The sequence below is a fragment of the Scatophagus argus genome, chromosome 3 (assembly GCF_020382885.2).
Source record: "Scatophagus argus isolate fScaArg1 chromosome 3, fScaArg1.pri, whole genome shotgun sequence".
Lineage (NCBI taxonomy): Eukaryota > Metazoa > Chordata > Actinopteri > Scatophagidae > Scatophagus > Scatophagus argus.
In genome coordinates, this window is record NC_058495.1 from 21401761 (window position 1) to 21417350 (window position 15590).

General features: G+C 41.1%; 1 protein-coding gene across 3 annotated transcripts; it reads left to right on the forward strand.

The window, feature by feature from the left end:
* Nucleotides 1-97: 97 nt before the first annotated feature.
* On the forward strand, nt 98-15475 carry grm6b (glutamate receptor, metabotropic 6b). 3 transcript variants are annotated; one of them, XM_046384703.1, is made up of 11 exons: nt 98-655; nt 1697-2289; nt 5540-5756; nt 8560-8695; nt 8869-9023; nt 9389-9529; nt 9647-9847; nt 10605-10744; nt 11568-12191; nt 12270-12581; nt 14628-15475. In XM_046384703.1, exons 2-11 carry the CDS (start codon nt 1753-1755, stop codon nt 14865-14867), a joined length of 2703 nt encoding a protein of 900 aa, XP_046240659.1. In that variant the 5' UTR covers nt 98-655; nt 1697-1752; the 3' UTR covers nt 14868-15475. The 3 variants fall into 3 exon arrangements, with proteins under 3 accessions (XP_046240659.1, XP_046240662.1, XP_046240660.1); XM_046384706.1 differs by lacking the exons at nt 98-655; nt 1697-2289; nt 5540-5756 and adding an exon at nt 7187-7191; XM_046384704.1 differs by lacking the exons at nt 98-655; nt 1697-2289; nt 5540-5756 and adding an exon at nt 8097-8196.
* Nucleotides 15476-15590: the final 115 nt, after the last annotated feature.

The following is a 15590-nucleotide window of genomic DNA, read 5'->3' on the forward strand; positions in this document are numbered from 1 at the left end:
AATCTCTCAAAGTGACAGAGTTCCATCATACTGGAGGGGGGAGGGAGGGAGGGAGGGTTCTGCATTTGGTCCAGCTGTACGAATAAAAAAAAAGAAATGGGCTCGTCCACCTAGTGCTTTCTTCACAGACGCCTGTATGATAATCCCAATCTGTGGCCATTAGTGCACTGAGAGAACAAGCAAGGAGAGGGTTCAGCAGGGGGGAGAGAGAGAGAGAGAGAGAGTGAGGGAATGAGGGGGGGAGTGCCTGGACAGAGATGCACGCAGAGGAAAAAGAATGAGGGAGGGAGAGAGAGAGAGCTTTTAAGGGATTTGGTAGTGATTTGTAGAATCTCACTGCTGTAATGTTGCGCTTTTCCTCCACTTTTCCCTGATTCTGCCATGATACCATACTCCGAAGCCTCAAAAGTCAATGTTTTCATTTTGCCTTGATAAACCACAACTGCTTCTTTTTTAGACCATTGTTCTCAGTGTGTTGTGGCTATTTTTGAGAGTGCACAGCGGCCGTCTGAGATGATAGAGGATTTACTTTTGGTGAGGAGAGGAGAGCCCTTGCCTCTACATACGTAATCGCATTTCGGACCACGGATGGAGGCCTGTTTGGAAGAGCTCATGTGATGAATAAATTAAAGCCCGGTCAATGAGGAATGGGCAGGTAAGAAGTGCCTTTGCATGGAGACATCTATCTATTAGCAGGGCGCTTTTAATTGTATTTTCATAAGGGGAATTGTTTGCAACAGTTGTGTGATTCATGGACCTTAGATTTCTGCAGATTCTCTACCTGTTCAACTTTACATAAAAACCAACTTGACGAGGGCTGCACAGAAAAATAGAAAGATTTAGCATAAATATAGATTTAATTATGCATATAAGTATGTATTACAATTTGAAAGTAAGTAAAGTTTCTAAGCAAGTTATTATTTAGGCTCTAATTCATATTAGACATTTGGATTTAATGCTAACATTTAAAAAAAATAATGACAATAATTATTTTCTATTTAAGAAATTCTGCCTGGAAACATTCAATATACTTACACTTAAATATGTTTAATGTGGATCTTGTCAGTGATCGTCCTGCAGATAAAATTAACCTGCTCCAACTTTTGGAGCATGAAATTCTGAGATGCTTCAGTTGATGTTTTCTGTTTTGCAAAATTTATAGTGTTTTCCATCACTGGCTCTCAGCTCTCCATCATAAAAGCTTCCAATATTCACTCTGTGTCACGCTGCATGCAGACTAAGATCTTCTCAGCCACACATCTCATGTAGTGTGCACATATATAGCTTACCTTTTGTCTTTTTTTTTTGTTTGGATCTAATGCATTTATAGAAAAAAGGTTTTTTTAAAAAAAGACAGAAATGTTTTTAAACATTTCTTCTAGTGGGCTCTCTGTGCGTATACATTATGAATGAATTTTGTTACTTAATAAGGGTATCATTTTACCATTTAGCTCTTCAACAACACACATCCGCTGGCGGGTTTACAATTACAATGCCATATTGAGCATACATGCAAAGCTCAAAAAAACGGAAAAAAAGCTACAGAAACGTTGAAATTCTAACCACTCAGACCTGCATGTGTTATTTAAATATTATACAGTGCCATAGTTTCTCTGGGACAGTCCTAACAAAAATACAGAATATATTACAGCGAGATAATACTGAAACCTTACAGAACCTTTCTGCCTGCCCTCAGGTGTCAAAGGTAGAGGGAGTGGCCCGGTGCTGTCAGTACCTCTACTGGTCATCATCATGACTACAGAGCCCCACTCGTCCTATCAGTGCTGCTGGCTTGGTTCACCTTCTAGATACCAAACATGGCTTCAGCTGATCTGGGTACTGCTGGCGGGTATCATCCCCGGCTCATGGGCCCAGCAGGGCACCCAGCCCCAGTCCATCAAGATCGAGGGCGACATCACCTTGGGTGGGCTGTTCCCTGTGCACTCTCGGGGACCTGCCGGGGTGCCCTGCGGAGAGGTCAAGAGAGAAAAGGGGATCCACCGATTGGAGGCCATGCTGTATGCCTTGGACCAGATCAACAGTGACCCGGACCTACTGCCTAACATCACTCTGGGGGCCCGGATCCTGGACACCTGCTCCAGAGACACCTACGCCCTGGAGCAGTCGCTCACCTTTGTCCAGGCCCTCATTCAGAAGGACACCTCAGATGTGCGATGCTCAAACGGAGAGCCTCCTATCATTCCCAAACCAGAGAGGGTGGTCGGGGTGATTGGAGCCTCTGGCAGCTCAGTGTCCATCATGGTGGCCAACGTACTCAGATTGTTCGCGGTGAGCTTTCTTTCACTTCCTGTCTTAATTAAACACAGAAAACTTTTCAATCAGGAGGCTGATCAGGTGAATCTAGGTGAATTCCATTCCAGTCCAAAACTGATATCTTTTCCTGAAGGGTCCCAAGATGATAAAAGGGATAGGAAATTTTTCAAAAGTTGTACCAAATTATGCTTTTTATTTTTACTCTTATATTTTTATTTCTTCAATTTACTTCGGGACATGGAGCGTCCTGTTGGTTGAGTGATTAAGACGTGGACCACTTTATGGTAACATTACCAGTTAGATTACGGGCAGGAACCAGGACTGTCATATCCACTCTCTCTCTCTCTCTCTCTCTGTTTCCTGTCTCTCTACTGTATCATACAATCAATATAAAAGCAGCTAGTGAGTCAGTGTCCCTAATATCTTGTATTTCTTAGTTAAGAACATCTTTTAGTGATATCTGTGACCAGATGTGCTCAGAAAGAGGACTCCCCATGTGTCTGCACACATAGCTGAACTTTAACCCTCTACTTCACTGAAGATACTTCATGTTCATGTTTGTACTTTCAAATTAACTCACTGCTGATGTAGACATACTGATGCACACAAAGGTTAAGTTCGCTTGATATCCATTTTTTTAGATGATGAATTGCAGATGAATGAAGTCATCCAAAACCATGAAAAATTTGAATTAGTTATAACAATGCTATATACACTTCACTGGATTTTAAATCCATTGTCATGCAGGCTAATCCATGCTGTGTGTTCACTGTACAGTTTTTTTTAACACATGATTGACCTTTGATAATTTATTACACTGCTTATAATGATGATGGAACACTGAGTCTGTGTAAATCCCACATGACAACATGCCATGTTGTCATCGACTTACCTACAGTCTGCCAGAAATGTAGAAATGCCTAAAAATGAACACTAGCCAGGGTCAAATTGGCCAAATTGGTTTTATTTAAAAAATAAAATTTCTACTTGCCTGGAGGCTACTCGTGGTAGCATTCTTTATAGTGAGGATGTTGAGTTGAGAGCCAAGGAGGGGCAGTTTGCATACAGGGCAGATGTTAACTACAGAATTATAGATCCCAACCTCCACTAAGCCCCTCTCAGCAGCTCAGGACCCTGCGCTGAAAATAGAGCATCAGGGCAGCGGGATGACATTGGTTCTAGGATAACAGCAACTTGTTGCCTGGACGGTGTGGAGCAGATTTAGCTAAATGGTGTGTTTACTCCTTCTGTCCATATGTGCTACCCTACAGACTGTGGATGCTTCTAGACTGATGTTCACTGTGCATTGAACATCTGCTATCAGCTAGAGCTGGAGATCTTTCAGCATCTACCACACTTTCTCTTATCATACTGGCTGTATTCTTCAAGAAGTGAAAACTGTAGGTGTGGGTCATTTTATATTATCATTAGTCAGTCTGTACTGCAATTTATGAACTGCGTATTATATCAGTTTTGTTTTTCACTCAACCATTAAGTTGGTTAAATAACAGGGAATGCAGTAGATCCATCAGTAGATTCACTCAAACCTTTAAGAAATTAGCATTTAGTGTTAAAATGTTTAGTTGATTAATCAATTAGTTACATTGTGGGGTTGTTAACTGATCATTTTGAGCATTTGCTCTCTTTTACATATCTGTCAATGGAATATCTTTGGGTTTTGAACCACTGCTGAGTTAAAAGCATCAAAAGCAATGGACATTTTTCACTTTAATACACCACAGCATTCTACAAAAAAATTAAAAACTAAACAATCAAAAATAAGCTATATATTTACATAAAAATAGTTATCTGTTGCTGGCCTATCTTAAATGAGATGGTTCAGTGCCATCCAGTATGTCAGTGCACTCTCCATAATCTACTGTGTATTTAAAATTAACTCTCTTAGCTCTGTTGGAAAATGGCAATAAATAAAACCAATAAAAAGAAACATTAAACCTTTAAATTCAGTTTTCTTTCAGGGCAGATTTTATACTTTGAATGATTATGTCATAATTCCCTCACACCCCTCCCATTGAAGAATATAAAAATAAATGCCTCATAAAACACACATTTCGGTTTAATCAGATCATTAAATCAGGACTAAACCATAACCATGTTTCCTCTGCTTGGATCCTGGAATATCTTGCATGGCTTCAGTCATTTAGTGATAACGAGAAGATTTCAGCAGTGCCGGACTGTAAGCGGATACTCATGTTATTGATGCGGCTCATTGATTTTACAAACTGGATTGCTGCAGATGCTTCAATGGGATTCATTTGGAGAGGATTATGTGTCATCTTGTTCATTATAAATTTGCATGCAAACAACTGAATCACCTTGCTGACACTGATACGGGCTCCTGTGGACACTGATGTTGTATGTTTCTCAAAAGACTTTTCAAACTCAGTTGCAGAAGAATTGTTTTCTGGATAAAGTTGACCCCTGGGTGAGGATGTGGTCTGTAACAAGGAGACTGACCATTAAATTTGAGCTCGACAGTGTTGACACACAGCATCAAACTGAAGCTACATGTGGCCATCAGAATTAAATATATTGTATGGCTTACAGCTGAGAAATGCTAGCCTTTTTCTAGTCTCTTGATCTCTGTCTCTCCCTCTGTGCTTAACGTAATTTGACTAAAACCCCTATAATCCTTCCAGATAATCTGTGAAATGGTTCTCTCACTCCTCTCTCCTTCTCCCTTCACTACCCCTTGTGTCTACCTTTCTCTCCTCGTCAACTCCGGAGGGCCCAATGCTAAGCCACGCTGTGAGACCAGCATTAGCAGGGTCAGGGTAGAGACTGTCGACGTAAACTGTGTCATTAAAGAAGTAGCACACCAGTAAATTAATCTTCTCATCCATTTTTTCCCAAACAAATGCTTTTACAGCTGTGTTTCCTACCATCTGTATTTCACTGTGATGTTATATCCTCGGCGCAGACCAGGTCTGGGCAGATCGCACGTTGTGTTCTGAGAATTACCGAGAACACAGGCTGTTCAAGAGATGAACGCTTTCTATGATAGTCCAGTTTTGGGATTTTAATGCACTAGAACACGTCATTATTAATGTGGAAGACATCCATTTAAACCCTGTTAAGATTTTGTCTGTGAGTAAGTGGTGCATCATCCCCTGACACGGTTCACTGCCTCCTCTAGTCATTCTTTTTACCTTTGGTATCTCATGTTAGTCTAATAATCAGTGCTGTTCATGTTTTCCACTTGACCTGACCCTTTTGTAACTGTTGACCCATCCTTGCATCTCAGATCCCACAGATCAGCTATGCCTCGACTGCTCCAGAGCTGAGCGACAACAGCCGCTATGAATTTTTCTCCCGTGTGGTGCCTCCTGACTCCTACCAGGCCCAGGCCATGGTGGACATAGTTAAGGCCATGGGCTGGAACTATGTCTCTACACTGGCCTCCGAGGGCAACTATGGAGAGAGCGGTGTCGACGCCTTCCTCCAGATATCCAGAGAAGCAGGTTGTGTGTCTAGCTGTGTCAATGTGACTTCACTGCTGGGACAAAAAGGGATTACTTTTCATCAAGCTGTTGTTCTCACTCATTAGACTAAAATAGGAAACAAAAATCCTTTAAAGTACAAGAAGTAAAAGGTCAAACAGACATCACAATGTGGCTTTAAAAGCTCATATTAGGGTTAAGATTTCATATTATCAAAAATCCTATACCCACACGGGGTGCTAATAATTGCCAGTGCTGGACAGTGTTGCTTCTAGCCCTGCAGCATTGTTGGTTCACCACTATGGTCCAGACTTAAATGACTAAACAACTATTGGACAGACATTTTGTACAGACATCTTAATGACATAAGTGAGCCCCTGACTTTTCTCCTAGTGCATCAATATGGCTGATGTGTGGTTTTGTGTGAAATGCCTCGATAACAATGAATTTCATTTTGTTCAATATTTTGGTTCATGACAAATTCCTGCAAATAGAAATTACCGCCAGCTCCAGCTGTACTTTGATTTTTAGTGTTAATTAGCACTATATCTTAGGATGCTAACATGCTAAACTATAATGGTAAACATGGTACTGCTTCACAGTGTTAGCAATGCCATGCTAGCATGTTGAGCACAAGTCCTAAAGCTGTCGGCATGGCTGTAGACTCTTAGTTTTGAATTATTAATTTTTACTCAATATAATAATTTATTATACTTGGTTCACAGAATTATTAATTCATTTAGACAACTTTTCTAGTTACATTACTGGAATAGGTCTGGTACTCTTCATCTAGACCAATGGTTGTGCCCCGTCTTCAGAAGCCCAAAAAAAAGTTCACACTCCCACACTACAATTTTTTATCAGTCATGAACAATCATGACAGACGAAACTATTAAGAAAGCATCTAAGCTGAATTGTAAAATTGTAAAATAAAATTCAGTGTGATAGCGTCAGCAAAACTATTTGGTTGTTTTCCCTACATAAATCATATTCATTCATTCCATATAGGCTATTCGCCCCGCCCTACAGTGGCTCTATGTCCCCCCAGTTTGAGAACCACTTATGTCTAACAAGACTAAGAGTCTACTGCCACACTGGTGGCTCAGCAAAAATCTACATAATAGGGCTCGAAGGTGTGACGTAACGGAGTGGGAAAATCGCAATGCATTGTGGGCTTTGCGGGCAACTGAAAAGTGTGTTTACGCTGGCTGCAGTGGTGTCGCTACTCTTGTGTTCTGTTGTTTTGTTTTAAGAAGTTAAAACATGGTGTGCCCTTAACTGCCACAGTCGTTCATATGATTGCTTCGGTAAAAAACAAACAAACAAAAAAAAACGATTGGGTGAGATTTCTCTCATTTCCAACATGGAAGCAAAGCCAAGGACCTCGGATCTGTGAGCTAACAAGGAGACGCCGAATGGCCTGGATAGCAGCCGTGAGACGACCCGACACATGTTGGTGTGTTCACGGCATTTCAGACTGGTGTTGGTGGTGTTAATCTTCCTCTGCTTATTTCTATTTATCCTTAACGTGTCAATGATATGTCAGGCACAGGGAAATCTCCTCACGTTACCTGCTGATATGGCGACAAACACCAGGCCTACACGTTATAAAGAAAGTTAATAAAACTATGCCTGATGGTGAGAATAAATATTGTAGTTCACTAACAATATATGAAAATATATTCCAGCAACTTTAATTTAGCCATAAGACGTCCCCCGCGAGACCAGCCATTTACTCAATAGCAATAACGTCTGAACACTTCTTGTTTTAAAGTCTTTTCAGTTTATTACAAACATTCTTGTGCAGTGCAGTGACACTGTTAAGGTTCCAGTAACAGTGCAAATAAGGTGCCAACAGATTGTGTGCAAACAGATATATAACACTGCAAATGGGGTAACAAATGACAATACAATGCGCAAACCCAGATAAATATCACTGCACGTGTTCATATGGATCGATTCCACCAATTTTATTAATTTTTTCCAGGTACCGAGCCTTTAGAACAGGCTCCAGCTTGTCGGTACGGTTCGTTTTTTCTCTCTTGCAGCACGGCACCTAACGCGAAGTGATGTAAACAACTAACTTTAGCCCGAAAAAATGGCGACCGCGGCCCACAGTGCGTTGCGACATGGTTAACACGTTAAGCATTAAACCTGCTTAGAATCAACAGTCATTGCGTGCGTGTTAGCCTGCGGACGGTTAGCTTTTAGCATTTAGCTCACGCGCCTCTGTTATGGGGTTTGAAAGGGAACGTGAGCTAAAATACAATGGTTAACATGGTAAACATTATACCTGCTTAGAATCAACAGCCATTGCGTGCGTGTTAGCCTGCGGACTGTTAGCTTTTAGCATTTAGCTCACGCGCTTCTGCTATGGGGCTCGAAAGGGCACGTTAGCTAAATGCTAAAAGCTAACCGTCCGCAGGCTAACACGCACGCAATGACTGTTGATTCTAAGCAGGTATAATGTTTACCACGTTAACCACTGTATTTTCGTGTGGTAATATCTACTAAGTACTGACAATCACAATATTAAAATAGGACAAACTGCCATTTTGACCTCATGATAGTGCAAGATCAAAAGTATCACCAATTGTCCTTAAGGTGAACATGAATATTTAATTGAATTAATTTGAATTGAATGAATATGTAATTTCACTATATGGGCTTTCTGTGTTCTGGAATGTAGTTTTGTATTGTATTGTGGTTTTAACAGATTTTAATTATGATATTGATTATTTGAAGTAATTATTTTACTGTGCGGTGAGAGGAGAAATCAGGCATGCACAACAATACCAACATATTTCCATTGTCTCTGACTTAGGGGGGCTGTGTATTGCACAATCCATAAAGATTCCTCGAGAGCCCAGACCAGGGGAGTTTGATAAGATCATCAAGAGACTGATGGAGACTTCTAATGCTCGTGGGGTCATCATCTTTGCCAATGAGGATGACATCAAGTGAGTCAAGCTTGGCTTCATGTCAAAAAAGGAAATCAGCCAGATGATAAAAGTTCACAAGAATATGGTTTTATATTAAATTTTTCAAGTCTCTTGTATGATAATCACAGTTAGCCACCAGCAGAAGGAGAAAGTAGGAAATGTGTGCTGAAGTATAATCTGTCCTCTTTCAGACGAGTTTTGCAGGCTGCCAAAAAGGCCAACCTGACAGGGCACTTCCTGTTTGTTGGCTCGGACAGTTGGGGAGCGAAGAACTCCCCCATTCAAGACCAGGAGGATGTGGCTGAGGGTGCTGTCACCATCCTTCCCAAAAGAGCCTCTATTGATGGTAGGCGCATTTATTAAATCAAAAATGTTACATTTAACCAACTGGATGCAATAGGAATATCTACAACAGCATGTGACATACGACTTTGATAGATGAGTCTCATATCAATGGAGCAAATACAGGAAATTAATGATGTCTGATAAGTCTGCTAGCGATATTTCCATCCTGTCACCAAAAATTGGGTAATCTGAATCATAGCCACATTTCATTGTTCAAAAATTAGATTTATTTATTTATTAAAGTTTTTGCTGATTTTAACAGTGCGCAATGTTTGATATGATAATATCAGTCTGACTGCTGTGGCTTTGCAGCATGCGTGACATTTTCATGAAATAGAATGAAGTCTGGTTTGTGAAATGATTCAGGGTTCGACCAGTACTTCACTTCAAGATCTCTAGAAAACAACAGAAGAAACATCTGGTTCGCAGAATTCTGGGAGGATGACTTTAAGTGCAAACTAACCCGCCCGGGCATAAAGTATGAACTTGGTAGACGAAAATGTACGGGTAAGTAGGCAGTTTAATGTCGGGAGGTTCTTGAAACTGAAATTGTAATTTATCAGTGTTCCTGAGCAGTTTTTTCTCTTCCTCATTGCCACTTTTACCGTTTTTGTTATCTGTCAGGTGAAGAAAGAATCAGTCGAGACTCTCAGTACGAACAAGAAGGGAAGGTACAGTTTGTTATTGATGCTGTGTACGCCATGGCGCACGCCTTACACAGCATGCACATGGACCTGTGTCCCGGCTCCATGGGCGTCTGCGAGAAGATGGACCCTGTGGAAGGACGGATGCTCCTACAATATATTCGCTCTGTCAACTTCAATGGTCAGTTATTGATTTTCATGCTGTGTTTTACTGCTTTATTATGCAATGTGTGATCATTTAGATTAAAAAAAAGCTTAATTCCTTTGATCAAACTGGAAGTGAAACCATAAGTGATTGGAGATTTAAGCTTGCAAACCTAATGCAGCTCTCCATCACTGTAGAAATGTTGATAAAGAAGCAAATTTAAAAAAGAAAACGGGAGAAGGGAGGTCAGCTTGAAGTCAGAAGCCTTGAGATGTTTCTGCTAATGTACCTAGCTACAGAGCACAGCACATTTCTTCAAAGCGTATCCCCTCCCTAGGGCTGCCTCCTGCGCTCTTCCTTATACACAACGCTCCCGCTTTTCATCCTCGTCTTTCATAAAAAAGACACAGTTTGGAGAAAGAAAAAAGGTGTTCTATGAAAGCATCCTATTTACTGCTCTCCTCATGCTGGATGACCTTGGATTGTATGGAAGATTTTCTGAATGAGCGCCTGCAGGGACCTGAGAGGAACATTCAATCACGTTAGAGCAACAGAGCAGAGTGCACTGAAAAACTGTACGCGTGGAGGAGAGCGTTCACTAAAGAGCATCTTGCACTCAGCTTTCACATGATTGCACAAGACAGAAGAAAGCAAACACAAGCTATATTCAATGGCATGTGGGTGTTTTTTCTGCCACTAAAGATGCGGGTACATGCTCCACCTTAGAGACCTTGAACTCTTTCTCACGTCTTTGCTTATTTTGACTCCATTCAACTTTGTCTCTGTGCAACAGGCAGCGCGGGAACTGGAGTGATGTTCAATGAAAATGGAGACGCTCCTGGTCGTTATGACATCTTCCAGTACCAACTGTCTAATGTCAGCAACCCTGGCTACAAGGTTATTGGCCAATGGACGAACCACCTCCGACTCAATGTAAATATTTGTTTATCGTTCCATTTAAGGTAGAACTTGAACTTCTTCATTTTGTCGAACTGTTGAACTATGTATGGTATTTGTCAGGTTATTTCTTCTCTTAGGTTGTGGATCATTCATAACTGGGCAAGGCTCTGCACAACTAGAACCTGCTACTTTTATGCTCACACTGTATAGGTCAATTATGCCATGACTTGAGGCTCAGACTAACTGTTAGCATGAAGCATCCTATTGATTTTGTCCACTTAAGATTATTCAAACAAGACACCTGTGTCTTCAACAAAAGTGACATAAAGAGAGAAAGGTGGCACTGTGCTGTGCAGTTCTACTATGAAGGGAAAGTGGACATGCAAACTGCTGGAAGATGTTGTTATCTCTGTTCTGTAACAAACTTCAGTTTTATATCACAGCAATGTGAAGACCACAGTTTCAGTCACAACCTGTATGATGTTACTTCAATAATATTAAAACAGCCCACTGCAGTTTACAGCAGATCTTTTGACAGCAGCCATGTGGAAATTTGGACCATAGCAAAACAGCAGACCAAAATTTCTGATGTGCCAGAAATCCAGCTGATTGTCCAACATCCAGTTCACTGACCATTCTGGAATTAATCAGGCATTGTATGAGATGACAGATGATCTGTCAGAATTTGCCCTGAAATTAGTTGGGGGCTTAATCTAAACAGTGTCTGTCCAGCTAGATAGCTTTTTAATAACCTTTTTTGATAACCTTCAAAGTGCGTACTATCTGTCAGATATAGTAAGATTATGTAAGTTAATATAGTAAGATAAGATAATGTGTGTTTTTACACCCAATCCAGTCGGAGGAGATGCAGTGGTCGGGTGGGGACCATAAGATCCCTGAGTCAGTGTGCAGCTTCCCCTGCGAACCTGGAGAGAGGAAAAAGATGGTGAAGGGCGTTCCCTGCTGCTGGCACTGTGAGCTCTGCGATGGCTACCAGTACCTGTTAGATGAGTTCTCCTGCGACATGTGCCCCTTCGACATGAGACCCTTAAAGAACCGCACAGGCTGCCGACCCACGCCCATCATCAAGCTGGAGTGGAGCTCTCCCTGGGCCATCATCCCTGTCTTCCTGGCCATCCTGGGTATTCTGGCCACTACTGGCGTCATCGTCACCTTCATCCGCTTCAATGACACGCCCATCGTTCGGGCCTCAGGCAGAGAGCTCAGCTACGTGTTGCTGACAGGCATTTTCCTCATCTACCTCATCACCTTCCTCATGATAGCTGAGCCAAGTATTGCTGTGTGCGCCTTCCGCAGGCTGTTGCTGGGGCTCGGCATGTGCATCAGTTACTCTGCCATGCTAACAAAGACCAACCGGATCTACCGGATCTTCGAGCAGGGCAAAAAGTCGGTCACGCCCCCAAAATTCATCAGTCCCACCTCTCAGCTGATTATCACCTTTATACTCATCTCAGTGCAGGTATGCGTGCAGATGCTTCTGTCACACACATCACCTAGGCCTTTTGTAGCACTCTGATTGAGGTTTCTTTCTCTGCAGTTACTCGGGGTGTTCATCTGGTTTGGTGTGATGCCCCCCCATACCATCATCGACTACGAGGAGCAGAAGCCCCCGAACCCAGAGTTCGCCCGTGGGGTCCTCAAGTGTGACATGTCCGACCTGTCCCTCATCTTATGTCTGAGCTACAGTCTCGTACTGATGATCACCTGCACTGTGTACGCCATCAAGAGCAGAGGAGTTCCTGAGACCTTCAACGAGGCCAAACCCATCGGCTTCACCATGTACACGACCTGCATCATCTGGCTGGCCTTTGTCCCCATTTTCTTTGGCACAGCACAGTCTACAGAGAAGGTAAGGAAATTGAACCGCATTACTGGTCACCTTTCTGGGATTTGGAAGTATTTATACTTTACTCAAGTAATTTAATGTTATGTTGCTTAATACTTCTGCCCCACTACATTTTGGAGGAAAATTGCTCGACCACCTTGTAAAATATATACAATTAAAATGCTGGTTACATGTCAACATATTAGAAATAATCACACAATAATAAACACCCTCACAGGGGGTCACTGTGTCATCTCAGTACTTTTATTTTTGATATTCTGCATCTTTATACTTTTGCACTTTGTGCAAATTTTTTAGTATGATGTTATTATTACTTTTACTTAAAATAGATATGTAAGTTATTTTCCCAATTTCTCAACCTGTCTATAAAATATCAGCTAATAGTTGAAAAAACCTAAGATGATATTGTGAACATATTTGTTTTGCCTGACCAACAATTGAAAATATAAAAATATTCTTACTGCTGTCATGTAAGACACAGAAGAACAGCAAATACTCATGTTTGAAAAGTTTGAATCAGGAAACTGTTTTTGAAAAGAAGAAAAAATGATTCTTTTCCCACTTTACATTTTGATTCCGCAGTAGTTTCATGATTTCTCATTTTTTGTTATCACCTTTGTTAAAACAATTTTCCTTTCTGTATAATCTACAAATTGATAAATTGATTTGATTGATTTCCCGTAGATCTTATATTAATGTATTATCTATAATGTCTTATATTAATTCGGGCATTTTTTAGTAAAATGGTGAATCAAAATTATGCAATGCCGAATAACACGCAGTAATTGTAAAAGAGTAAATGTGTCCCTCACATGTTCAAAGTGAAATCTGAGTTTGTTGCCTGTCATAACATATTTACTTCCTGCTGTACTCACAGGACATCCTGCCTCCACTGTACTGAGACTTTAATTTAGCTCGTGGGCTATTTCTGCCATCACAAAGTACGAGACTGCTGGGGGAATATTTGAAAAACAGAGCTATGCTTTGACTAATAGAGAGATGTATTATGAACCAGTCAGGCTGAAACAATTAAAGCCCGAGGTGCTTTCAAAGTCTTTTCACCTCCTCCGAATGGAAATGAAGTGAATTAAGAAAAGGAGGGAGGGAGGGAAAGAAAGGAGGTCAGATGAGCATAGGGACAGCAGGGACCCTTGTAGACCAATTCAGCCATCCCATTCAATTAATCATCACTGAGAAAAAGACCTTAATATAGACGCTAACTTTTGTCTGGCTCATTGAAATAATTGGTGTTATCTTCTCATCATGTGTCAGACCACGTGTAGGAGGAGGTGATTTACTCAGTTGATGTCTGTATTTACTATGCATTACCAATACCATGCACGCTTCCCCCTGTTCCTGAGCCAATCTCGCTGCCGCGCCTCGGGCCAACCGCATGAATACAATCCACTTTGCGCTCACAGATCACCTCGTTTTCTTTTGGAAATGGAGAGGTCATTGAGAGGAACCGATAAAAAGCATGACACAGACGATAATAGAAACTGTACTGTATGGACATCAGTCTGTGACATACAGGATGTGCTGCTGCAGAGGATAGTATATAATTTATGACTTATTTATGGCACAAATGTATCTTATTTATGGCACATGTGGCTTCATTTATTTATGACCTGTACAGTTTGCTTGAATAATGAGTACATAATTTATTGGAGGCAGATCTCAGGAGAAGTCACTTCTCATTATTACTGTTGGATTTGCAATAAGAGAAGGAAACAGTGAGGAGTCGACGTGGTCAAAGCCCATAAATAGAGTCTTCCTGCCTGACTGCATACACCAGGTCATAAATCATTCATTGGGGGGAAAAACACTGCTACTCTGCTTTGAAATGAAAATTGTAAAGACTATGTGACAATCTATAGGATGACATAAAGAGTATTTTCTGGAATCTGTGCAAGATTATATAATTAATTATTAACTGGACACTGACGGATACTCATAATGATTGGAAATAAGCAGAAACGAATCGACAATTTTCTCAGTAATTGTGTGCATGTATGGAGGACTTTCTGACCAGCCGTGTCTCTGTTGCAGATGTTCATCCAGACCACCACCCTGACAGTGTCCATGAGCCTGAGCGCCACGGTGTCCCTGGGCATGCTCTACATACCCAAGGTTTACGTCATCATCTTCCACCCGGAGCAGAATGTCCAGAAGAGAAAGCGCAGCTTCAAAGCCGTGGTGCAGGCAGCCACCGTGTCCACGCACCTGTCCCAGAAGTCCAACGACAAACAGAACGGAGAGTCCAAGATCGAGCCGGACAGATCACAGTGAAACAAATGAAGCTGCTTTCATCACCTAATGTCACAAGGCTACCCTGAGGTGGCTGGTGATAAACGAGGAAAAAAAATCTGCATTTATTTTAGTTTTGGCTGGTTTGTTTTTTTTCCCCTCCCCTTTAACTATGGATTGAAACACCAGCAAAGATCCTCCTGGATGTTGTTTCTTTTCACACTTATTTAGACAACAGATCTACTAAACCTGGAATGAAGCACAGAAGGAAAAAGAAATGCTCACCCTTAAAATGGACAGCTGAGAACTGCAAGGATGTTGAGCCATCCTGAATGGACTGCAGCATTTGAGAATTTTTCTTTTTTTGTGACAACATCCACATATACACATCAAATTGACAAAGAGGTATTACTAGTTTTTATCTTTCCCTGGGAAATGCTCTTTAGGCACAAAAAAAAAAAAAAAAAAAAAAAAAAAAAAAAATAGGTAAAGCTTACGTGGCAACCTTTGCCCTACTGGACATGTATGTGGAAATCCCAAGGGGTCAATGAAGCGTTTTTGGTTACGGACTCCAAAAGCACTGCATGGTTTGTGTTTATATGTACAAGAATGTTTTGAAATATTGTTTGTATGGGGTGTTGTGACTTTTTCTTCTGATTGCACTTAAAGGAACTAGCTTTTAAAAATGTACCACCATGTCCTGTTACTGTTTCTGATAAAAAAAAAAAAAAAAAATCCCCTGGGAAGGCATAATCAATCGATTTA